The sequence below is a fragment of the Canis aureus genome, chromosome 11 (genome assembly GCF_053574225.1).
Source record: "Canis aureus isolate CA01 chromosome 11, VMU_Caureus_v.1.0, whole genome shotgun sequence".
NCBI classification, from domain to species: Eukaryota; Metazoa; Chordata; class Mammalia; order Carnivora; family Canidae; genus Canis; species Canis aureus.
This window is the reverse complement of record NC_135621.1, coordinates 22607145-22632916: the sequence shown is the minus strand read 5'-3', so window position 1 is coordinate 22632916 and position 25772 is coordinate 22607145. Positions and strand designations below refer to the sequence as shown.

The 25772-nt window shown below is 56.4% G+C and overlaps 1 protein-coding gene across 1 annotated transcript; it reads left to right on the top strand.

Moving 5' to 3' along the window:
- Positions 1-658: 658 nt before the first annotated feature.
- TTC38 (tetratricopeptide repeat domain 38) lies at positions 659-23792 on the top strand. The gene is made up of 14 exons (XM_077914087.1): positions 659-768; positions 1750-1827; positions 4229-4310; positions 5673-5844; positions 7291-7464; positions 9500-9575; positions 12075-12194; positions 14575-14634; positions 15476-15514; positions 16967-17048; positions 18702-18867; positions 20150-20309; positions 20492-20565; positions 22695-23792. The coding sequence occupies exons 1-14, from the start codon at positions 736-738 to the stop codon at positions 22786-22788; spliced, it is 1410 nt and encodes a 469-aa protein (XP_077770213.1). The 5' UTR covers positions 659-735; the 3' UTR covers positions 22789-23792.
- Positions 23793-25772: the final 1980 nt, after the last annotated feature.

The window sequence follows — 25772 nt, the reverse complement described above, 5'->3', positions numbered from 1 at the left end:
CACATCCCCACTAAGCAGACAGAGCCATGGCAATGCAGTCCAAGGTCAGAGTCCTTAGCACCACCGGAGCAGGCACTCCTTGGTCCGAGTTCAGTTCTTGCTATTGCCTCGAGTTTCTTTCCTGGGACCCAGTAATCTATTCACTTTCTTTACATAGGACCCAGTCCCTCCGCAATGTATTGTTTTGCATATTAGCAAACGTGACCTAATGGGATCCTACTGCAGATTTTCTCCTACAGACTGTAGTTGTGAGCGCCATTCAAGACATGCCCTAGAGGCATGTGTGCGCTCAAGGCTTGAAAGTGGGACTGGGAAGAGCTTGCAAGTGACCTCTGCCCTAGGGCTCCCCTGCCTCCCAAGGACTCCGCAGCTGCGTCCCCAACAAGGTCCCCGCGGGGGTGGGGAAGGAGTTGGGACGGTGAGCGAATCCCTCGCCCCGCTCCGGCCCCGCCGCCCCGCTCCAGCCCCGCCGCCGGGCTGTGAGTCTGACGCGGGAGGAAGGCAGGTGCGCCCACCGAGGCCCCCACCGCTGCGCTCCCCTCGGGCCCCGGCGGGGCGGGGTCGGCGCGGCCTCCTCGGAGCGCCCGGGGGCGGGGCCGGCGCCGCTGACCAATGAGCGGGCGGGGGCGAGGCGGCCCCGCCCCCGTGTCCGCCCCGCCCCGCCCCGCCCCGCGCCCGGACCGCTGCGGGGGCGCCCCGGGCCGCCACCCCGGACCCCGCCACCCTCGCGTCGCCATGGCCGCCCCCGCTCCGCTGCGCGACTGCCAGGTACGTGGAGGCCGAGCCCGGCCCGGCCCCGCGGCCCCGGGATGGCCTGACGCCCGCGGCCGGGCAGCACCGACCCGCGCGGGACCCGGGGTCAGCCGGGGAGCCGGCGGTGGGGGCCGGGAGCGCGTCCTGGGGGCAGGAAGGGGCCCGAGCACCCTCCCGTGGGACCCCGGGACCTAAGAAGCGTTAGCTCTGGCATGGCGCAGCGGGGGCATCTGCTTCGGACCCTCCAGGGGTGAGGAGCCTGAACCCATTTTGCAGATGAGGAAGGTGGAGTTCGGGGGACTTGCCCCCTCCTCCAGGTCATGCAATAGGCAGTCTGTGCTGGGGGAGTGGAAGAGGGCTCCCCTCCCAGGGGAGTCGCAGATCTGTGCCCCCGCCCCCCCCACCCACCCCCCCCCCCCCCCCCCCCCCCCCCCCCCCCGCCAAGGGCAGCCCTAAGAGTGAACAGTCTGAATCATCTGATGAAGTTGAGAAGAGAGGAGTTGTTTCCGGAGTCAGCAGATACGGTGCATCTTGCCTGCCAGATGCAGATAAGGTCCATCTTGGCAGTCAGATAGGGTCCATTTTGCCAGCCAGATGGAAAGACCACCTCCTAGCACTATGCATCTTTCCTGCCCACCCAGACCTCCCTTCAAGCCTGATCAGGGCCTGCCATGTGCTGAGTGTTTGCCCCATACACCCTCCAGAGCCCCATGTGGGCCCAGCCAAGGGTCTGATGGCAGATGTTGCCAGGAGGGACACAGCTATTTAGAGACCCCTGGGATTTACATCAGGCTCCCCCACCCAGGGCTCAGCTTCACGTGCTCTGCACCGTCCTATGAAATCTGAGAGTCCATGCCAACCCCACAAGGCTGGGGCTTCTGCAAACCCAAGCCACATGATTGATCTTCCGCATTTGGAGATCTCCCGTGCTTGGGGGTTGGGGTTCATGTTCATGTTTGGAGAACGCCATGGCTTTTCCCTTGTCGCTGTGTTTAGGCATGGAAGGATGCCGGGCTCCCACTCTCAACCACAAGCAACGAGGCCTGCAAGCTGTTCGACGCTATCCTGACCCAGGTAGGCCTGTCGAGCAATGCAGTGGTTTCTGCTCTTAAGGCCTGTGATGTGGTTTTTTTAAATAACTGAATACTTTTTTTTTTAAATTTTTTTTAAGGTATTTATTTATTTATTTGTGATAGTCACAGAGAGAGAGAGAGGCAGAGACACAGGCAGAGGGAGAAGCAGGCTCCATGCACCGGGAGCCCGACGTAGGATTCGATCCCGGGTCTCCAGGATCGCGCCCTGGGCCAAAGGCAGGCGCCAAACCGCTGCGCCATCCAGGGATCCCAATAACTGAATACTTTTAATTAATGTATTAATTAATGCTTAATTAATTAATGTATTTTTCACTTTTAGATATCCTGGCACACCTAACAGTGAGATTTATTTATGCCACAAAATAAATGGTACTTAATCAAGCATGTGGCAGTGCTCCACACTTTCATCTAACACAGCTTGCTTAGCTTTTCAGCCAGACGTGTGTGGCCTCTGATGTACTCTCCAAGTAAAGCTGCTGTATGATGACCATGAGCAGCCACGGTACTCGAAACTTCTAAAGCTTTTCACATTTATCAGCACTCCTGTTTTATAAGCAGGGAAGCCTGTCAGCCCCATGGCAACACAAATCTCCTGATAAACTTGGGTATAGTAGGGAATCTTTGAAGCCCCACAGCCAATAGCTTGGAAAGTGTTCAATTGCACGATGAATTTAGCAATGGGTTAGAGTGGAATTTATGTACTCTGGGCCCTGGTGTACAGGAACGTGTTGGAAGCATCTTTGCCAACCCATGGCACAGCTGAGAGGTGCCCCTGCAGCAGGCAGATAGCAGTGGGATGTTTATGAGGATGTTGACCCTCCCTAGGCATCCCCTGCTGTCGCCTGCTGAGGGTTTGATATGGGCCGCCTCCACTTTGGGCCTGAGGCCCTGTACTGGAGCTAACATTTGAATATGTTACTCTTACCTATGGCTGTTCCAAGATCCTCTAGCCCATTACCACTAATTTCTAACACCAATGAAGGATCCTATAGTTTTAGAACTAGGAGGGCCTCCAAGGTAAGGTCCAACTACTCTGTTTGATGGATGGGGAAATGGAGGCCCAGGGAGCTGAGCTGGCTCATGCACTCAGATAGAGGAGGAGTAGAATGAGCCTGGGTCTGTATATGCTGATGGAAAACTAGAGTTGGTCTTTATCATGAGCAATGGGAACACTGCCTTCTAACTCCATCCACAATGTAAGGACTGAGAAAGCTTCTAGAAATCTTTTTTTTTTTTTTTAATTTATTTATGATAGTCAGACACAGAGAGAGAGAGAGGCAGAGACATAGGCAGAGGGAGAAGCAGGCTCCATGCACCGGGAGCCCGACGTGGGATTCGATCCCGGGTCTCCAGGATTGCGCCCTGGGCCAAAGGCAGGCGCCAAACCGCAGCACCACCCAGGGATCCCCAGCTTCTAGAAATCTAAGTGCGAGAAACAACCGGTGCAATGCTGCTAGCTTGCCGAAGGACTCCACTGTGCATGTGAGCTCTGTTTGGGTGCTTCCTGCACCTTCTGGCCTTGGTAAAGCCCTCGATTTGTTACATAGCCGGGTTCCTCCATGTAGCACTGTCCACCTCCACCCCCACACCTCTTGTGTGTATCCTGTCCAATGTATCAGCGCCTCTGTGCCACCCCGTGTTAGAGCGGGCGTCCTCTGAGTCTGCGTCACCTCCCCGTGACTTAGTAAAGCACACTCTGCTAGTTCTGTGTAGATGTAGATTAGACATCTGATAGGACACGTTTTAAAATCCAGTACATTATTATGGTTTTAGGATTCTTTAAAAAGTGAGCATTTTCTTTTGACCAACACGGGGCCAGAACTCGCGACCCTGAGATCAAGACCTGAGCTGAGATCAAGAGTCAGACGCTTAACTGACCGAGCCACCCAGGCACCCCACCCCCAAAATAAGCATCTTTGAAGAAAGAATTAGAAACAGATCTACCAAATTGTCCCAAATGGCAATGGGATGAGATCAGGTTTGATTATTGGGCTTCATGCCTCTCCCTAACTTTTTGTCATAAATGTTTAGGAAAGTTCTTTTTTGGAAGGAATTAATAAAAAATAGGAAGGTTCCTACTGTGGTGCCTGGTTTCAAGGCCCATCTTATGGCTAAAGGGCAGGTGACCTGTCAGGAAGAAGCTTCCTTTAGATGTTTTTTTTTTCTGAAAACAGTGATCAGATGACCAGCTCTAGAAGATGTGCCTTCAGTTATGAGTGTTCAGTCTCTCTACCTGAGATCAACTCAGGTGTGGCCCTTTGAAGTTCAGGCTGTGAAATATTGAATTATCTGGAGAGAAAATCCAGATCGAGACACACGCCTTCCTTAACACGAACGAAGGACACTCTGAAGACAGCTGTGTTTTGCCTTTTCTGTTTCAGTATGTAACATGGACTAATGACAAAAGTCTTGGTGGCATTGAGGGCTGCCTGTCAAAGCTCAGAGCAGCAGATCCAACCTTCGGTGAGTGATGCTGTCCTTGAGTTGAGCACCGTCTCATGGGTCCAACCCCTCTCCGGTTCCCTGACCGATTCAGGCTGGCATGGGGAGGGCAGGCTGGTGGCCGTGACCAGGCTGGCATTTGCATGGAGGGAGGGCAGGAAGATGATGGCCACTGTTGGGCTTGGAATAACAGCTGCTTTCTTAGAGATACCAGGCTCCACAGGAGGCATCTTTTTAGTTGTTTCCCTCATTGTTTGTCAATTTTATGAGGAGGACACTGACCCCATCTCTCAGAGGAGGAAAGGGAATGAGAAATGTATCCCAAACCACCCAGCTGGTAGTTGAGTGGCTGGGATCAATAAGGCATTCCGTATCCTGGACCTGCTTCTGGAACCCAAGAGGTGGCTTACTGCAGCCTTTCAGGGCACCAGTGAGGCCTAGGCTGGAGCATCGGGCCGTTGAGGCCTCGTGACAGAGGCTGGCATCACAGACGAGCCATGTATGCTCTGGGCATAGGGAAGTCAGCCCACGAGACAGGCCCCACGTGGGGTGAGGTTCCAGGCCTGGAAGGGCTGAGGAGGAAAGGGCAGCAACCACCACCCCTTTCCCTGTCCTGCTGAGGACAGGGAGCACAGAATGGTGAATGAAGGAAACTGAGCTCTGCCTATGGGGGACCAGGAGCCAAGAGCAAGCTCAGACTCTCTGAGCAGACCTCAGGCCCCAGGAAAGAAGCAGGGGCCACATGCGTGGTCCCAACACTATAGTTCATTCCTTCCTTGGTCTCAGGCCTGGGCCAGTGGCTACATTCCAGGTGCTGCCAGACACCCTGCTTCTGTCAGGCTGGAGCCTAGGAAGCTCAAGTAGGGCCTGGGGGTCTGCAGCCAGCAAGGTTGCTACACGGGCCACAGGCATACCCTCCCACAGCCCACCCCACTCTCCATGCAGGAGAGTGGCTCAGAACCACTCTGCTCCAGGGACCAGCCGCCTACACTGGAGTGCCTGTTGAACACCTCCCTGGAGGCTCTAATGTCAGCTGCTGGGGGCAATTAGGAGTGGAGGAGGGAGCCCACAGACAGCCCTAACCAGTTCACCCAGTGAAGGGGGGGGAAAGATGCTCCAGACATTGACACTCACCACAGTGCCCTTGTTAGAAAAATATTGGTGGAGGGCAGCATGCTTCAGGGGTTGCTGCTTCTCCATGTGTGTGGTGAGGGTCCAGGCCGAGCTCTGAACTCTGTTGGGGGCCCTGCACAGCCCACCAGCCGTCTGGCCTCCCCTCCTGAGATGGGGGGTATCCATTTCACACTCAGGGGACAGGGGGCAGACGGGATGGGATGGGGCGGGACCCTGTGAATCACCAGTTGCTCTCCCACCTTTTGCCAGCAATGGGCCACGCCATCTCCAACGGGCTCGTGCTGGTCGGCACTGGAAGCTCTGTGAGGCTGGACAGAGAGCTGGACCTGGCCGTGAAGACCATGGTGGAGGTTTCCCAAACCCAGCCACTGACGCAGCGGGAGCGGCTGCACGTGTCTGCAGTGGAGACCTTTGCCAAGGGGTGAGGGGCTGGCCGGCGGGGGGCTGGTGCCCTGAGACCACGCGGGCCGGTGCCACGGGGAAGAGGGTCTGGGGGTGCTCCTGCCCTGCCTCCCATGGCCATCTCCCTGCCTGCTGCTCTGTCTTCACCTGACCGCAGGAGGAGGAAACGGTTGGCTAGGATTTCTGATCTCACGTTCAAAGCAACCTACTTTACAGCCTTAAATGAATGGGTTCTCATGTTTGTTATAGAAATACTAGGAGCACATTACAGAAGTATTTGAAAGAAGAGAGAAGCAAGCCCTCACCCTCTGCTCCTTGCCCCAACACACCCCTATGAGCACCTGCTCAGAGCCTTCCGGGTGGCCCACTGCCTCCCTACAGCCATCGTCCTGTGTGGGGGTGTTGTGACCCTACATCGTCCTACATCGTCCTACAGCCATCACCCTGTGTGGGGGTGTTGTGACCCTGGAGCCCATCTCCGGAACAGCCTCTGGGTCTGCTCAGGCCGGGACGTGTGCCCCGCACAGCTAGGTGACCTAACCAGGTTCTGCTTGGGCCTTCCTGCGGAGCTATGCAGGGTGTCAGCACTGGGAGGGGTGGGGGGAGTGGGTTTCCACCTTGTGGACTCCCTGGACTTCCTGCAGCAGGCTAGTTCTCAGGGGAAATTGTCTTTGGCAACTTGTTAAACCAGTTTTTTTGTTTGTTTGAATTCCGCAGTAAAACTTCCCCACTGGTTTTCAATTTTCTGAGCCACAGTGTAACACAGAAGCTTTTGTGTGTGGCTGTGTGTAAGATATGCTCTCTTCCTCTCTCCCTTTCTTTGTTTAAATTATTTTAATTCTTTTTTTTTAAAGATTTTATTTATTTATGATAGACATAGAGAGAGGCAGAGACACAGGCAGAGGGAGAGGGAGAGGCAGGCTCCATGCCGGGAGCCCGACATGGGACTCGATCCTGGGACTCCAGGATCACGCCCTGGGCCAAAGGCAGGCGCTAAACTGCTGAGCCACCCAGGGACCCCCAAATTATTTTAATTCATAAAAAAGATTTCATTTATTTATTTGAGAGTGCACACACGCAGACATACACACGAGTGTGCACATGTGCACACACACACACACACGAACACACACAAGCAGTGAGGAGAGGCAGAGGGAGAGAGAGAAGCCGACTCCCCCCGAGCAGGGAGCCTGATGCGGAACTTGATCCCAGGACACTGGGGTCATGAGCTGAGCAGAAGGCAGACACTGCTTTACCGACTGAGCCACCCAGGCATGCCTCCCCTTCTATCACTCTCGGTCTCCTCTTCTCTCCCCCGACTCTCTATGTGTGTGTGTGTATATAAATATATATATATATATATATATTTAACCAGTTCAGACTCTGGCAAGAAACGATGCCTTTTGCACACCCCATGTGGATGAACTACATGTCCAGTGTTCCTGATAAATCCCTTTGCTTTCAGAAACTTTCCTGGAGCCTGTGAACTATGGGAACAGATCCTCTGGGACCACCCAACAGACATGTTAGCCCTAAAATTTTCCCACGATGCTTATTTTTACCTGGGCTACCAGGAACAGATGCGAGATTCTGTGGCTCGAATTTATCCCTTCTGGACACCCAGCATCCCTCTGAGCAGGTATGTACCAGTTGGAGATCACCTCGTTTCTTTCTTGTTCTCTCTCTTCTTCATGGTATCTGTCCTAGCCCTGCCCTAAAAATAGTGAGTCTACTGTGGCTATTCTCCTAGTTCTAGAAGGTGAAAAGATCTTTTTCTTTGCTCTTATCCCATCCCATCCTGTGAATGAGGCAGTACCATGTGTATTAGTCAGTGCAGGGTAGTTATTGCCACAGTAACAAACATCCTCTAGCTCTGATTCTCCAAAGGCTCATTTCTCACATATACTCCACGCCCATCATGGGAGAGTTGAGGGCTCTGCACCCCTGTCATTGTCTCCCTCTTACATCAGGGTCCCAGATGATCAAGCAGGTCACTGAAAGAGAGAAGACTCCGGGGGGACTCACAGTGGCAAGCCTCAGGGAGGAAGGGACACTCTGCCACTCCCAAGTTATTGGTCAGAGCTGGTCACCCACCCACAGGAGGCCAGGAAGTGCATCTCTGCTGTATGCTCAGGAAGAGAGAGAGGCCCGGAGTATCTGAGTGGCCCTAGTGACCCCCACACAGAATGGCCTCCATTCCTCTTAATCACAGGAAGGCTGTGAAGGTCAGCGGGACTCGTGGATTGGAGAGCTGTATTAGTCAGGGTTTTTTACAGACACAGGACCAAGAGGGTATCAATATCTGTGGCTGTATCATTTACATATATGTCGGGGGAGATGGATTGATTTTAAGGAATTGGCTCATGAAGTTACTGGGACTGGCAAGGAAGTCTGAAATCCACAGGCCAGGCCAGCAGTCTGGGGAGTCAGGCAGGCTTTCTGTGTTGCGATCTGGAGGCAGATTTCCCTCTTCTGGGGACCTCACTCCTTTCTGTTAAGTCTTCAACTGATTAGATGAGGCCCACCATATCATGGAGGGTAATGTGCTTTACCCAAAGTCTACAGATTTAAATGTTAATCACATTCACAAAATACCTTCATGAAAGCCTCCAGGTGGTGTCTGACCAAACAACTGGATACTATAGCCCAGGCAAGTTGATACATGAGATTAACCATCATCAAAGCCTAACAATCCCGGGCACACCATGAGCATTCCATACGTGTGTAAATGCTGAAGGTTAAATGACTCCAATAAATATTTAAAGAAATATTGAAATATTTAAAAGAAATAAATATTTGACAGCAAAGTCTGGAAGCCAGTGCGCTTCTGTGAATAACGAGAGCTAGACTTTGTATACATGGTTGTAAAGATAATGTCTGAATCACAAATAGGAACTCTCTTGCTCTATCTTGCTTTCCCACAATGCCGCAAAACCCCAGGAAAGAATGCCTCTTTCACCCTGGCACTCTGTGCCAGGGATCGCAGATGGGAAGATGGGAAATGGTAGTGTGCATTTATTCAGTGGAGTGTCTTTAGGCTCACCCTGGGCTGGGCCAACAGTGAGCTGGACAGACGGGGTCCTGGCCTCTAGGAGCTGGGGTCTGGGGGGGACCTGTCCAGTGAGGGCAGGCCAGGCTGGGCCGGGGGCGTGCACAGTGCTGCCCGCAGAGAAGCCACCGCCTGCCTGTGCTCACTGTGGCTTCCCAGGGAGGTGGCCTGGGCTGCGCCTCTAGGTGGGTACCACCAGCCGGACAGGAAGGAGGGGGCCCTTGGCATCCCCAGTGGAGGCGGTGTGTTGACATCTTAGGGGGTAGGGTGTGACTTGCAGAGGGCTTGCTATAGAGACAGGGTTTGGGGTTTGGATGATTGTGCAGATGATGATGGTCAAAATGGGCCTCACTGGTCAGAAGCATCCAGCTGCTGGGTCGTGTGGCTCCATCCCGTGTGTGTGTGTGTGTGTGTGTGTGTGTGTGTGTGTCCAAGCCCTCCTCTCCTTTCTCTTGTAAGGACACCGGTCATTGGATTTAGGGCTCACCCTCATCTCGACCACATCTGCAAACACCCTAATTCCAAGTTAGGGCATGTGTTCAATCATCATTTGGGGGGACACAATTTCAGCCCATACTGAGGGTTGAACAGTCCACTTTCCTGAAGACTTTTTTTCTCTTTCTAGCTACGTGAAAGGCATCTATTCTTTTGGATTAATGGAAACCAACTTCTACGATAAGGCAGAGAAGCTTGCCAAAGAGGTCAGTGGGCCCTAACCCGGGTGCTGACCCCTCAGGGAGGGGAGTCGGTGGGGGGCAGAGCACACACGGGGATGCTGGGGAAGACTCTCCTTACCAGCGAGAGCGGCCGCCCCTCCAGGCTGGCTCTGCAAACTGCCTCCACGGCCAGGAAGGGGAGTGAGACCCAGGGAGGCTGTGTTCACCTCACCCTCAGGGGCTCCACGGGAGGCAGCTCCAGGCTCCCCCAGCTCTGTTTGTCTCAGTTCAGAGCTTCGGGGAGCTGCCCCGTGATTGCCAACAAAGGTTGCTTCCAGGTGGGCCCTGACCTGGGGTTGGGCTCCTGCCAGCCAGCCCTTCTCTGGACCTCTGCCTCCTTCCAGAGGGAGGGAGGGTGAAGGGAGCAGAGGAGTGTGGTTTCACCAAGTACTTCCCGTCGGCCCAGGCCCTTGCGCCATGCTCGCCTGGTACGCTGGCTGGTACTGAGGTGCATCGTGGGCCCAGGACCAAGCGGTAAGCCGCAGCAGTGGATGGGGGCACAGGGTGTCTTCTGTGGCCTTTGGAGTCCCTGTCCTCAGTCCTCCCCGACAGGAGTGGAAACTGAGACCAGGGGAGAGACTGTCAGGAACACGGGGGTGCCTGGCTCCGTGTTGGCACCTGATATACACCCACTCTCATCTGCTCATCCCCTGTACCACGAGGCACTAATCTCCCATTGTCCTGACAAGGGGGTCACGGCTCAGAGGGAGGCCCAGGCTGGAGTTCTGCTCAAGTCCACAGGGCTCGGGGAGGGCAGAGCAGGTGCATACCTGGACCGCCTGACCACCCCACCATCCCTGAGGCTGCCTGGACCAGACCTGGCTTCCCAGCATCCCAGCCAGTGCTCCTCCCTGAGACATTGCCCCAGCTGGCCCCCAGGACCCCTGCCCCTTTGAGGGCCCAGGGGGCCATGAGTTTTCTGAAATCTGTTCTGGTTATGGAGATGGAGCCCAGGCTTGAGTGCAGGAGGATGCTTCATGGTTTACTGGGCTCCATGTGGCTGTGACAGTGACTGCCAGGCCTCCTGGACAGCATGGGTGCTCTGCACCCAGCCCCGCTGGAGTCTGGAGAGGCCTCAGGGAGGTGATGCAGGCGTAGTGTGGGCTTAGTGTCTGCAAACCAAACCCCAGGGGCAGGAAGAGCAAAGGGTAGCTGGCAGGGGAAGCACTGCCTCAGCACTCCTGAAACTTGGAGTCACTGGATAGGCTGAGGCTTAGGGTGGAGGGGGGCGGGGGAGTCCCTGGGGGCAAAGGCTGGGGGGTCCCACTGTGTCTCGTGACTCTGATCCAGGGAGACTTGGGAGGAAGCTGGTCAGGAGCCTTTCACAGAGGGTGGGGCCTTCATCTGGGGAGTGGGTGGGGGCTGCTCCTTGCCCAGGGCTGCAGCCCTAACCTCCGCCCTGCATGAGAGCAGCTCACCTGGTAGATGTCCCCTCCTGGGCCTTCTCAGGGTGTCCCCTCCCTGGGCCTGCTCAGCTGTGCTCCTGCAGTCTCCCTGAGTGTCCTGGTCCTGCAGGGCTCTGCAGGTGCTCATCATCCCACAGAACACGGTCTTTCCTAGAGCGTCTCCATGTGGACTGGGCAGGCCCGTGTAAGCAGTGGGTGGGAGCAGAGTCGCAGGGCTTGCTGGGGACAACCGGTCAGCATAGACCCCACAGCAGGGGGTCCCTGCCAGGCCAGGGACCCTGCCTCTGGGAAAGGCTTGGGGTACTGGGACAGTGGGGCTGAGGGAGGCTGTGGCCTGGTGTGGGGGACCTGGGCCCATGTGGATTGGTCATGGGCTACTTGGAGCCTCAACTGCTCTGTCCTGGCACTTAGGAGGCACCCAGTAAACATGAGCTGCATATGAGGGATGAGAAGGAGAAAGCTACAGTGCGGTAGGAATCCTACATGTGTCCCGCCTGCTTTGCCGGTCACTGTCAAGCTCACTGGGCATGTGATTAATAGTAATAACATCAGAACGAGCCCAGAAGGCCATTCATGGATGCGTGGTCATCCGTGGGGGCAGCCAGAAGCCCGCAGAGCACTTGGCAGTCTGCTCAGCATTCGTACGTATCTTGTCCACTTCACCTCCACAGCGGCCCGGGGAGGAAGGCCCAGAGAGGCTAGTTGGCGTGTTGCAGGTGGCTCAGCTGTGTGCTGGAGGCCGTGGATGAGGCCCAGAGGATGAGCCCTGGCTTAGGAAAGAGCCAGCTTTGAGGGCTCTTGAGCGAGTCATTTAGCCTCCCTGAGCTCAGTCCCTCACCTTTGAAATGGGCAGGGGTCTCCTCCCCAGTAGCCTTGTGTAGATGGTCAGCACGGCTGGACTTTGGGGTCGTTATTGTTTTGAGGCAGAGCACAGTCCCCACACCTGCACCTGCCCCATGCTCGCCCATCCAGCTCCGGCCCGTCGTCTCGTCCCTGCGTGACTTGGAGATGACCCGTCACTGGGCAGCCTGACTAATCCACATTATCTCCAATCATCTCCCACCCCCTCCCCTTGTAGGCTTTGTCTATTAACCCCACGGACGCATGGTCGGTGCACACCATTGCCCATATTCACGAGATGAAAGCAGAAATCAAGGATGGGTTGGAGTTTATGCAGCGCTCAGAAACCCACTGGAAGGTATGATTCTTGTCGACGGGCCTGGAAGATCCCATCCATCCCCTTGAGTTAAGCCCAGGCTTTATGGATGGGGGTTCCAGGGTGCCGCTTAGTTTTGGGCAAACTTGTGTTCTGCTTAGAGGAGCCTCTGTCAAGCCACAGTCCCCTGGGAGCCACATCGCTCCCCCAAACCTGCCAGCTTTTTTTTGTTTTTAATATTTTATTTATTTACTTATGAAAGACATAGAGAGGCAGAGACACAGGCAGAGGGAGAAGCAGGCTCCCTGATGCAGGACCATGACCTGAGTTGAAGGCAGACACTGAGCCACCCAGGTGCCCCTGCCAGTGTTTTGCAGTTGATTATACAGTAGGTTTTGGGTTGGCGGCATTTGGTGTAAAGGAACAGATCAGAAAATTACTGGGGGCTCAAGAGTCCGGGCACCGGTGAGAACCATACGGTCCCTGAGCTGTCCCTCTTGCCCCCACCAGTCAGCTGGCTCAGGGTGCAACTCCTGGGGAGCGGCTCTGGTGGCTCCCCCTTCCTCTGCGTGCATCGCTTGTCCTAGGGCACACAGCCTAGCCACCTGTCCAGGTGTGGTCTGCTGCCCCGCCCTAGTCTGTGCCGTGGTGGGCTTCCCAAGGTCCCGCTGGCCAAGGTGCTGAGTCTCCACCTGGCACCGAGCAGCAGGTGCTCTGTGCCTGAGGGAACCATAAAGAGACCAGGAATCAGGCAGGGAGCAGGGGACTGGCACAGCCCCTGCGTTCCTCTGAGCTGCTCCCTGGCCTAGGACATCCCAGTGGGAAGTGGGAGTGGAATTAGGTAGAGCAGGTGAACAGGTGTGAGAACTGTGATCCTATGAGGTTCACACACAGATTGTTGTGAGGACCCATGAATCCTGGGGATGGGAGAGGCATGGGGGCAGCCTGAGCCAGAGCTTGGGGCGGGGGCAGTGGGGTGAAACTCTGCCCTCAGCCCCCCCACCCCGAGGCAGATGCTCCTAGTTCTTGCCAGAGTGTTGGGTCTGGGGTTGGAGGAGCAACCACGTGGCCCTACCATGCTGCCAGAGGGCCAGGGGCTTGCCCGGGCAGATCTGGGGGAGGCCAGGGAATGCCTGGCCAGGGCCTTCTGGGGCATTCCATTCATGTCCCTTCCCCAGATGCTGCAACTTTACTGGGTGCTGGAGGCTGGGCTGGACGCTGGGGCAAGAAGTGGTCCCTCTGAGCCTTGGTTCCTCATTGGTCCACTTTCAATGACTGTGAAGCCCTTGGCCCCAGATGAGTTCCCATTGCTGTTGGTTCTAGACGTGTGTGAAATGAGAGACCCAGGCTGGCCGGCTCACCTCCCGAGGGGTGTCAGGCTCCTGGCGTCTGCATCTGTCCCCTGCCACAGCTCTGGGCAGCCTCGGGCTGGCAGGAGAACCCTGGGGTAGATGGTGTGGCCTGGGCTCCTTTTCCTCCTCCTCCTGCCCCATTTTGGAGGTCAGTCAAGATCCCACCCTGCAGACCCCGCCGAGAGTTCCCCCCCCCCTCCGACTTCTTTGTCCTCAAAAGGCCCGATCCAGTGGAGTGAGCCGCTCCCCAGAGCACTGTGAAACACACCGTGCTAGAGCCACTCTCAGGGATGTGGGAACTCACAGAAGACATCAAACCCCATTGGACTTGAGGGGGGTGTGGTCAGGGAAGGCTTCCTGAAGGAGGCAACCCCTGAGCTGAGTATTGAAGGATGTAGGGGTTTGCCAGGTGAGGGATGGGGGAGATGGAGGGCATCCCAGCCCAGGACCAGATTGAGCAAAGACGCCAAGGCCTGCTGGGGCCCGTGAGGAAGAGGAGACGCAGGCATCTGGGTGTCCTCAAGCATGGGTGGAAGGTGAATGCGGGCCACGGAGGAAGTATTGCCAGTCATTCTTTCCAGGAACGGAAGGTAGTGTCCAGGCAGAGGAGGAAGCTTCTGCAGTAGCCTCATAGAAGGAGGGGGCCTAAGCGTGCTGGTAGTAACTGTCCAGATGTCAGATTTGCCCCCCGCCCCTTACTTGCAGGAGTCTAGCCCTAGGCTCGTTGATCCTCACGGCTTTACTGGGACGTGGACACCCAGTGGGCCTCCACACCTGTTTCTGGGATGGATTGATCACCCATTTTCTCTACTCCACGCATAACGGGGGTCGAAGCCCATGGAGCAGAGAGCAGGGGAGCCTCTGTGTCGGCTCCGGCTGCGGGGCTAATGTATCACCGGCCTCCCCTGGTCTCAGACTCCCTGGTAATGCAGGCACACGAGGCACCGTCCCCCAGAGCTGGCCCGGGGAATGTTTCCTGCCCTCACAGAGGGGCCACAAAACCACCCCCAGGAACTGTTTTCCCCCACAGGCGGTCAGATTTTTCTCTAATTCTCTTGTTCTTTCCCTAGGACTCTGATATGCTTGCTTGTCATAATTATTGGCACTGGGCTCTGTATCTGATTGAAAAGGTGAGACGGCCAGCTGTCTTATCCTATAAATATGTCAGAGAAATAACTATCTTTCTACGTTTTACTGGGTCCTGGGGATCATATTTTGTGTTCGCACATTTGAAAAGCACCTGGATGTGATAGAACATTAATGTTTTCAAATAGCTTTTCAGGCTTAAGCTACGTTAGGCATTTTTCACTGTCTGTACATGGACATCATGTGTCTTGTATGTCATCTATGGAGACAACTTAGGCTGAGTGTTCTCTGCTGCTGGAGTGAACAGCTAGCCCCCCTCCACCCCAGATTGTACCTGAAGGAGCCATGAGACCCTCCAAAGGCTTTGTCCCAGTGGGAGCAGGGGTGGGGAGGGGCACCCTTGACCTCACTGCTTCTGCCACTGGGTCCCATTTATGAGGGAGCTGCTTCAGTGGCGCTTATCATAGAGAAAACCTACATGCTCCCTAAAAGTCCAAGGAGAGATGCTTGGAAGGTGAGGGCCTGCAGTGTCTGGAGGGAAGCAGTGGCCCGCACTAAACAGTAAAGAAAAGAAAGGGAGGGAAAAGACTAGAAGAACTACGTGAGAAAGCTTCTAACAGTTTGATAAGCACGATGGGGAAATTAATGCTTCCACAGAAACTGTCCCCTTGGTGGCAGAGGCGGGCACTGCCTCCCATGTTGGGGGGCCCGGAGCCCAAGCACAGGTGGTTCTGCTCGGCCATCCTAAGACCCTCAGGTGGCACTGTGCATCCCCCGTGGAGGGTGCTGGGGTTGGGGGCAGGGTGGGGATTGGCTTTTCGGCTCATTTCTCAATCCTGTTGGACCTCAGCCACATGTTCATCATGGGAACTTGATTTTTTCCAGGGCGAATACGAGGCCGCCTTGACCATTTACGATAACCATGTAAGTCTACGTTTGCACTGAATTTGATTGCAAAATTTGCCTTTTAGTGTCTAGCAGATATTTGAGCCATTAGTATCATCTCAGCCAGAAACAACAGCTGTAGCAAGAGCTCACTTCTTGTGTAAGACCTCGTGGGGTTCATTCTTGCCCTGAGTGGTTGCTGTAACCGGGACGGGGTGAAGACACCCAGTGACTCTGTTCGCCATGGGTGCTGGTAGGGGACACATCTAAGCTGGTCCTTTCTGAAATCCCGGACATACCCCTAGTCATTCTGTTTTATTTTATTATTTTTTAAAGATTTTATTTATTTATTTGAGAGAGAGAATGCATAAGCTGGGGGGGGGGGGAGAGATGGAGAAGCAGACTCCCCAGGGAGCAGGAAGTCCCAAGCCGAATTCAATCCCAGGACCCAGGACCCCAGGATCATGACCTGAGCTGAAGGCAGATGCTTAACCCTGAGCCACCTAGGCGCCCTACTCTAGTCATCTTGGATGGCTTCTCTTTGGTAGAATTACTGATGTGCCCACAGGAATTTTTTTATTTTAGTAAAATACACACAGAATTTGCACTGTGATCACTTTTGAGAGTACGGTTCTATGGTGCGGGAGGCCAATCACCGTCACCACCGTCTGTCTCCGGAAAAGACTGCAGCTCCATGCCCTCCAAGCATGACTCCCATTCCCCCTCCTCCACCCCAAGCAGGTTTTTTTTTTTTTTTTAAGATTTTATTTATTCACGAGAGACACAGAGAGAGAGAGGCAGAGGCAGAGACACAGGCAGAGGGATCCCTAGGCAGCTTTTAAGAAAAAAGAAGCCAGGATGCCTGGGTGGCTCAGTGGTTTAGCACCTACCTTCAGCCCAGGGCGTGATCCTGGAGACCCTGGATTGAGTCCCACATCGGGCTCCCTGCAGGGAGCCTGCTTCTCCCTCTGCCTGTGTCTCTGCCTCTCTCTCTCTCTGTGTCTCTCATGAATAAATAAATAAAATCTTTAAAAAGTTAAAAAGAAGCCTGACTCACAGCTCCTGGGAACCACCATGCATGCTATTGTAATAGAAGACCAGGGTCACAACAATGCTTGGGGCCTGGGTACTAAATCCAAGGGTGCACCCAGTAAAGTTTCGGTTGAGTCCTCCCTTGGAGTTGTGTTAGGATTGTGGGGTGACAAAGGAGGGTGGCTCCCCAAGTGCCACGAGGGACAGGCCAGCTGAACACTGAACCAGGAGCAGGAGACACGGCCTCCCACCAGCGTGATCTGAGGCCCAGGTCGGCAGGTGACAGATGCCGGGTCTGGCGCCTGGAGTGGCCCAAGCCCTGGGCGATGGGATGGTCCTGCTAGTTGAGGTGGAGGGGGGATGGCGATGGACCCTGTGTGCTGAGGCCGGGCTCTGTGCAGGCCCTGCACTGGCTCATCTCTGTGGGCCCTCTCCTGCCTGCCCACCCTTGTCTCCCAGGTCCTCCCCAGCTTGAAGGCCAGCGGAACCATGCTGGATGTGGTGGACAGCTGCTCCATGCTGTACCGGCTGCAGATGGAAGGTAGCTGATCTGTGCATCCCCCTCGGGCTCCTTGGCCCTCTCCCCTCCCGCAGAACCAGGGGAAGGGGTTCTGGCCTGGGCCCAAAGCCCGGCAAGAGCTCCAGGTCCTGCTGCAGGCCCGAGTGGCCTGTCTGTCCGTGGCCTTGGGTACCAGCTCTGTGCTGCCTCCCCACCAGCCTGAAGCCACCACTCCCCTTTCTCCCACTTCCCATCACCTCTGGGCGGGCATGCTCAGAATCCAGGCCATTCCCGCCGCCTGCGCACCAGACCTGCAGGGTGCAGGTTGCTACTGACCATCTATCTCTGGGTGCTGCTTCTTTTCCTAGAATCAGAGAAGTGACAGTTTCTCAACCCCCTGGGATTTCAGAGAGAGGTTTCTCAACATTGTCACCACTGGCTCTTCAGGCAGCCTGGATAAGGTTGACCACAGCTCTGGTGTTTCCAGCCAGCAGCCCGGGTGCCAGAAGCTTCTCTGCTCTCCCTCAGGCCCAATGGAGCCAAACCTGTGTTCACTTTAGGGCCTGCGCCAGTGGGACAGTGTGGGGATGAGGCCTGGGCGGGGCAAGCTGTTTCCAGAGGGTTCCAGGAAGGCTTCCTAAGGGGGTGAAATGTGAGACATGGGAGCATGTGTAGGGTTCTGCGAGGCAGAGGCGGGAAAGGATGGTATGTGCAGAGAACAGCCTGTCCAGTGCTCCCAGGACACGGAAACCAGCGGCCAGTTACGGGATGAGTGACCAAAGAGCAGGGTTGGTGTGGTCAAGGATGAGAGGCGGGCAGCTGGAGCCCACGTGTGGGAAAGGCAGGGTAAAGGGTCTGGCTGTCATCCAGGTCTGCAGGAGCCTCCGGGAGCAGGTCTGGGCGGGCTCCCTTCTGCCTCTGGGCCGTAGGGCTGAGCTCAGCCAGAAGGCAGCCTGTTTGTCAAGGAAAGAAGGTGGAGTCCCTTTGCCCTACGACCCAGTGAACCCTCCACCTGCAGAGGCAGAGTGTGAGGCCACCTGGAACTGTGAGGGACCCCGAGGCCTCACACCTCCGCACTCGTGTCAGGAGAGGCTGGGAGGCACAGTGGTGGTGCCAGGGGCACGCGGATGGAAGGGAGAGGCCACTCGCTCCCTCACCATCCAGAGTGGAGACTCCAGAGACCTGTCCGATGTCAAGGGCAATGTCTCTACCGTGGGAGGTGCCCCCCGAGAAGTAGGATGGAGGTAATGACTTCGAAGACTCAGGAGGGGGAGGGCAGGTACTGAGGAGCTGAGAAGTCGAGACGGAAATGTGAGAGAATTATTTATTAACTCCAGGGATGTTATCGAGCGCCTATTATGTGTCAGGTGCCATGCCAACGGTAATCACGGGAAGAATTTTAAAAATGGTTTTGGGGTTTGTCCAAAGGGGCCAGAAACTTCAATGTCCTTCACTTGTTTTTTGTTTGTTTTCTACATATGAATCTATTGCTTTTATAATCAGACAAAGTTAACATAAGCTGGGCCCAGAGGTGTCAGTGTAAGGCCAGAGGCCACTTGCCAGCCCCGCTCACCCACCTGCTTCCTCTCCTGGAACATGAGGGCCGCTGTGGGGTGTGGGGAAAACGGGAGGCCCGTGTGCAGGCCACGGTCACCCAGGAGACCAGACCTATGGGTTTCTTCCCCTTGTCCTCAGGAGTGTCCGTGGGTGAGCGGTGGCAGGACATCCTGCCCGTGACCCAGAAGCACAGCCGTGACCACATCCTGCTGTTCAACGATGCGCACTTCCTGATGGCCTCCCTGGGAGCTGGGGACACCCAGACCACACAGGAGCTTCTGAGCACCCTGCAGGATGCCAGCGAGTACGCAGAGGGGCCAGGGCTCTGCTGGGAGGGCAACAGGGTGCTGGGGGCATGCTGAGGTCTGCTCAGTCCCGGCCCCTACCGGCCAGGGAGGCTGGGGGTGGAGGCCCCACTGGTGAGCACACCCATGGGGATGTCTGCTGCGTTACATGCACCCACAGGTGTGTGCTCCCAGCTGGATATATCCCACAAGGGCACAGTCGTTGTTCCCCTAAGAGACAGAGTTGCCTCTCCATCCCCCCGCTAGAGGGTGGGAGCCTCAATGTCCTGGGTGCAGCCTCTCACAGGGGCACGGTGAGGGCCTGGAGCCAGAAAGGCCCGCTGCTTACCATCTGAGATCCTGGACAGAGTGCTTCTCTGCCCTGAGCCTCAGTCTTCTCATCTGAAAACTGGGGACAGTGCCTGCTGAGACAGATTGGCAAGAGAGTGAGGTGCAGGGTCATGGTGACACACCTCCCTGGCACAGTTCCCGGCATTGGTGGGAGCCAGTTTTGAACACAGAGGGAGGCCAGGGAAGCAAGTCCTCTGAGGCATGGGCCACCAGGGATGCAGCCACGCCTCGACTCCCACCTGGAGGGCTCCCATGCTGGAGCCGTGGGAGCCATGAGCCCTGGTGTCCTGTCCTGGGGCCATGCTTCAGCTGGCCACCGCCACTGCCTGCCCTACCCTGCCTCCCGGAGCTGTGCTGCAGGAGCTGTGGGCCTCGGTTGGGAAGGCAGCTCAGGTGAGGTGTCCACGGTTAGACGGCAGTCATGTCACTGCAGGGGAGGCCCGAGGAGCCCACCGAGCCCTCGAGTATTTGACCTGTGCTTTTAAGACAGGCTTGGAACAGGTGCCACCGCACGCCCGCAGTCCCCATGACCCGGCTCAGGCGCCACCTGCAGGCCAGCAGAGATAGCCATTTGCCCCAGCATGGGTGCCAACTCCACCACCGGGCCTTTGCCCACGTTGTGTGCGGTCCTCCTGACAACCCTGTGACGTTGGCACCGTCACCCACACTTTCCAAATGAGCAAACTGAGGCCAGATGTTGGAGGGCCTGCCTGAGGCCAGGTGAACAGCAGAGCTCAGCCCCGCCGACAGGGTCATTCAAGCCGCGGTCAAGAGACCCCTGGGTGCTGCTCCTTCGTGGGCTCCCTGCCCAGAGCACCTGCCGTGTGTTGGGCACAGAGCCAGGGATGCCAGGCTGAGGAGGAGCGGCCCCATCCCTCGGGACGCCAGGGTCAGGAAGGGAGGCAGTGTGAGGCACCCCAGGTAACCAAGGGCACCTTCTCGGGCTGGCAGGTCCCCCGGGGAAAACTGCCAGCACCTCCTGGCCCGTGACGTGGGGCTGCCCCTGTGCCAGGCCCTGGTGGAGGCTGAGAAGGGGAACCCCGACCGTGTCGTGGAGCTGCTCCTGCCCATCCGCTACCAGATCGTGCAGATTGGAGGCAGCAAAGCCCAGGTGAGCCTCCCGAAGGCTGGGCTCCAGCAGCCTCTCCTGGGGTGGGCGCTCTCGTGTGGGGGTGTCGTCGTGCACACTCCCGGGATGGTGGTCCCTGAGGACAGGCCTGCCCATGGCGGCATGGGGGCTCCCATCCCTCGTCCCACGTTACCGGGGCCTAACCCGCCTGCCCGACCTTTCAGAGAGATGTCTTCAACCAGCTGCTGATCCAGGCAGCCTTAAAATGCACTTCTGGCGTCCACAGGAACGTGGCGCGGTGAGTTGCTCCCTCATATCCACGCTGCATGCGGGGACATCTCTGAGCACAGCTGCCTCTCACGCGGGGGTCCCCCCCACGGGCTCCCAGCATGCGCGGAGGTTCCCACCTTTGAGGCCGTGAGGCTGTGGGGTGCTTGGTCTTCCCTGTTCACATGCTCAGCTTGACCAGAGGGATCCATCCCACCCCCAGGCCTGTCCCCTTGCCCCGCCTCCCCCCAGCCGTCCCCTCAGTCTAGCCATGCTGAGCTATCGGGACCCAACCCATCCTGCTCTTCCAGAGGCCCGGGCCTTTACACGTGCCGCACCCTCTGCTGGAGACACCCTTTCTCATGGGGTGGGCTGGGCTCCAGGAGGTGGGGGGTGGGGTGCGGCAGGCAGACCCAGGGCCTGGCATGTGGAGCTTACCTCTCATGTGGGAACCGTAGCAGCAATCTCTTACACACACGCGCACGCATACACACACACACACACACACACACACACACACACACACGTCAAGTTGCCATGGGGGTGGGGCAGGGCAGGTTGCTCTGGAGGCTGTGGTGGAGGCTGAGCTGGTTGGCAGTCAGGGAGGAAGGGTGCCCTGATGAAGAGACAGTTGAGAGCAGGCCCCCAAACCAGCAGATTTTACCAGGCCTGGTGGTCTGGTTAGGAGGAGGGGCTGGAGGGTTAGGGATGTTGGGGCAGGGGAACCCCAAGAAGCAAGTTCTGCAAAGCCCAGCCCTCACCAGCAGCCTGAGAGCTCCCACACCCCAGCTCACCTTGTCCTGCATGTCCAGCTCCTGGGGTGAGACGTGACCCCTCCTCATGGGTCCCCTGCACCCCATTGGAACAGCAACAATAAAGGGGGAAGGGGCTGTGGGGTGCCTGGTGGGTAGAAGAGGTATTGGGAGACCCAGTGAAGGTGCAGGTCTAAGTCCAGGGTTGCCCTTAGCTGAGCCCTTGAGGGCAAGCGGAAAGCCCCAGGGTCTAAGCGCAGGCTCAGGTGGTCCGCGCTGGGGAGACCCAGCCTCCCCAGCAGCATTGGCAGACCAAGCAGTGCAGGTGTTCTCAGCACTAATGAGACGTGTGGACTCTGGATGCTCTAGAGTTGGTTAAAACTCTGAAGCATCTTGGACACACGCCCCTCACCGTTCGCCCCTCCACGGCCACACACCGAAGCCGCACACCTTTCTTTAGTGGTCACATCGCTTGGAGAGCTCCAGGCCAGAGTGTGGGTGCCAGTTGGCATCTCAGGTTGGCAGGAAGGTGAGCCCTTTGGACAGAGAGGCAGGTGGAGGGCAGGAGCTGGGGAGCCGGGAAGCCAGGGCAGGCGCAGGGTGGGGCATGCCATGGGTGGGTGGAGGATACCCTCCAAGCTGGGCGGAGGGTGCTGTGCAGCAGGGGGTCGGCCCATGGGGGGACAAGCCGTGCAGGGGGCCTAGAGCAGATGCTAACCCCGGAGAACCTGCTGCTGTCAGGGTGACAGGCATGCTTCCAGGTGCCCTCCTGTCATTGACAGGAAGCTCACTCCCCTCCCCTCCAAGGTGGAAACCCTGCACCCCCCATGGTGTCCCCACCCCAAGTGTGGCCTAGCCCTTTAACCCCCACCCTCACACCACAGAATCACTGTTATCAATTGTTTAGGGTCTTTGCCTTAAACAATAGTTGCTTTGTTTAAACTTGGGTTTCTCCATACCTTGTCTCCTGCCACTTGCCTTTGGAGTTAGCCCAGGTGTGGCTTCCCCTCCACCCCCCACCCCTACAGAAAGGCTCTGCCCTCTTGTCTGATGGGAGGACGCTCCCCCACCCCCAACTTCCCGAGGCAGATGAGGCCATAGTTATGTGCTCACCCAGCTGTGTGTCTTGGAGAGTGTTGACATGTTCTCCAAACACTGGGCATCCCAGTGTTGCACTGGGGTCCCTGCCTTCTCATCCTCAACCGCCCCATTCCTGGCCCCCCAGTGCACCGTCTCCCTGGTCCCCCCTCCAAGCCCAGGTCTCCTGCTGCTGGGCTGTGTCCCTCCTGTCCTCCCTCTGCCCATCTCAGCCCCAGCCCGAGTTGCCTGTCCTGCCTTGGGGCCCAGGGACCAGCGGACCACCCTCTTTCTAGGGGTTCCACGACAGACTCTGTCCCTGTTTCCACAGGAGCCTCCTGATGGAGCGTGATGCCTTGAAGCCTGGCTCACCCCTGACCCAGCGGCTCATCCGAAAGGCTGCTGCTGTCCACCTCCTGCAGTGAGCTGGGCCGGGGCCCCCTCCCCAGAGTCCCATCCGCTGCCCCCGACTCCCAGGGGTAGAAGCAGCTAGGGCATGTTAGGTCTGTTGAATCATTTGCAGAACTTAATTTAAGAGTAATTTAAGCAGAAAGCCTGTAACCAGCGGTGTTACAGGACGTGGAGACCCAAATCAACCCGACACAGGATTCAGCATCTTGTAATCCTCATGAAGGGCCAGGGTGCACAGTCAAGCAGCTAGAACCCGCGTGCGCAGTGCTCTTACCACTTGCCAGGCAAACCATATCTTCCCAGGGGACTTACACCTCCTGGTGTTCAAGAGTTAGAAGGCAGGGTTGGCTGGGGGAGGTCTTCCACACAGCTCTTGGGGACGCCCCCTGGCTGCCCCGAGATGAACCCTCTCCTTTTGTTCTCATCATATTCTAGATGTGTTGTCCCATCTTTGGGGTGAGAGCACCCACAGGGAGGCAAGTGACTTGTCCAGGGTCACAGCTAGTGGAGATTCACCTTGGGCTCCCCAGCTGCTGCATCCACTGCCCCCCATGAAGCATGTGGGGGGCCCTCTGGTGTCCCTGGAGAGGTCTGCGAGCTCCCGGGGAGCTTTGGTGGTGCCAATTAAGGGACATGGGGTCTATGGTTTCCTATGCCAACTGTGACTTCAATCATGCGAGTGTGTGTGCACGAACCTGGCACACTTTGTGCGGGGTGTGGATTGAGCTCAGGTTTGCCCTGCTGTGGCAAAAACCAAAGTACTGAGCCATGTAGCTTTAACGAGATCTGAGCCAATTTTATATTTCTCCGTCTTCTCAACCTGGCCTCAATGACACTCCTGGGCAAGCTGCTGATTTCACTGGAATGTGCTGGTGAGGGGTGATCCCGGCCCTCCTCAGGTTCCTTCAGTGTAAAGCTGAAATTAGGCAGGGACTCAGGCAGGGGGCAGCAGATGCCTCCAAATTGATTATAGACACATTTCCGAGATTAAAATAAATCAGCTAATTGGTTCTTGTGACTATTGCTGGTGGTACCTTTCATCTCCCATGTGCCAGGCCTGGGCAAAAGGCAGGCTTCTCCTTGAACCTGGGAGTGAGGATGGTAAATGGGTGATTACAATAGGATTTTGAGACAGGTGCTGTCCCTACCCAGGAGCTAGGGACATATTCTGGGTGTGTGAGGGGGTGCTTCTCCCATCCTGAGCTGTCCCCTCCATGTGCCCTCCCCTCTCCTGGTTCTAAGTAACACATGACCAGGAAAGGGAAGCCCTCCCCTCACCCGCTGCAGGCTGGCAACGGTGCCCCCTCTGCCTGGCAGCACTTGGCACCCATGCTTGCTGTGACCTCCTCAGGTCAGGGATGGCATCTACCCCAGCACCACCCAGCACACAGCCTGCACTGAGGACCTGTCAGTGGATGTCGGTGAATGAACTCATTAATGGATGCATCAAGGGGGCAGGAAGAAATGAATCTGTCAGGCAGGGATAGGACAGACGGATGAAGGGACTGTTGAGAGTTAGCAACAAGCTATTAATCATCGGTGCAGATACCAAGCACCTCCGATGTGCTGACGTGATACAGGGAGAGGAACAGGGAGTGGCTGTTGGGGACCCTCACCCCCAGCGGCATCCACAGGGCTGTGGGGACCTGGGCCATGTATTGCCACCCCCCCCCCCACCCCCACTCCCCAGCTTGGGTTGCAACAAGCCCATGGTTGAGTCAGGCAGGCGTAGGCCTTCAGACCCTTGACTGGGCACGGGCAGCACCAAACCAGCTAGTCTTCAAGAGGCCCTGGTAAGTGGAGGGAAGCTGGGAGCTCCCGGGCTGGTGGGCGCAGCAAAGCCAGGCTGCCTGAGGATCAGCAGGACCCCAGAGAGGCAGCTGGGAGAAGATGACCTGACCCGGTGCCCTCTGCGAGCCCCTCGTTCCTGGACTTCCCGGTCCCTCGAACCAGTAAATTCTCCTCTTTCTAAAGCCATCCTGAAGCTGATTTTGTTTCTTACAACCCAAAGGCTCTGATGGATACCTGCTGCTGGGATTTGCACATGGGTCTGCTTGGCACCACCTTTCTTCCCTAGCTTTTAAAGATTTTTTGTTGTTGTTTTTAATTCATAAAAACACACACAGAGAGAGAGAGAGAGAGAGAGAGAGAGAGAGGAAGAGACACAGGCAGAGGGAGAAGCGGGCTCCATGCAGGGAGCCTGACATGGGACTCCATCCCAGGTCTCCAGGATCATGCCCTGAGCTGAAGGCAGCGCTAAACCGCTGAGCCACCTGGGCTGCCCCTTTCTTCCCTAGTTAAGCAGGAATCTGAGCTAAAGACAATGGCATTCATTGGGGTGCCTGGGTAGCACAGGTGGGTAGGTGTCCGACTCTTGGTTTTAGCTTGGGTCATGATCTTAGGGTTGTGAGAGGAGTCTTGCATCAGGCTCCATGCTCAGCGTGGAGTCTGCTTGAGATTCTCTCCCTCTTCTGCTCCTCCTCCTGCTCCTGTGTCCTCTCTTTAAAACAAACAAATCTTGGGATCCCCGGGTGGCTCAGCGGTTTAGTGCCTGCCTTTGGCCCAGGGCGCAGTCCTGGAGTCCCAGGATCAAGTCCCACGTCGGGCTCATGGCATGGAGCCTGCTTCTCCCTCTGCCTGTGTCTCTGCCTCTCTCTATGTCTATCATGAATAAATAAATAAAAATCCTTTAAAAAAATGTTTAAAAAAATAAAACAGACAAATCTTAAAAAAAAAAAAAAAAGACAATGGAATTCAGAAGAGACCCCATGAACAGACTCAGGCGGGAAAGGCAGGGTCCAAAGGACCCAGCACATGGGAATACCATGGGAAGCCAAAGGCTATAGAGGGAGCCCTTTGATAGAAAAGAGGTTGTTGGTGATGCCAGGACAAGACAAAGGGGAAGCAGAGGGTAGGCTGGGCTCCTTCCAAGCTGCTAGACTCCCCCCGGCCCCACTCCCCACCTCCTGCCTCTTCAGTATCCAGCTCCCACTCTCTC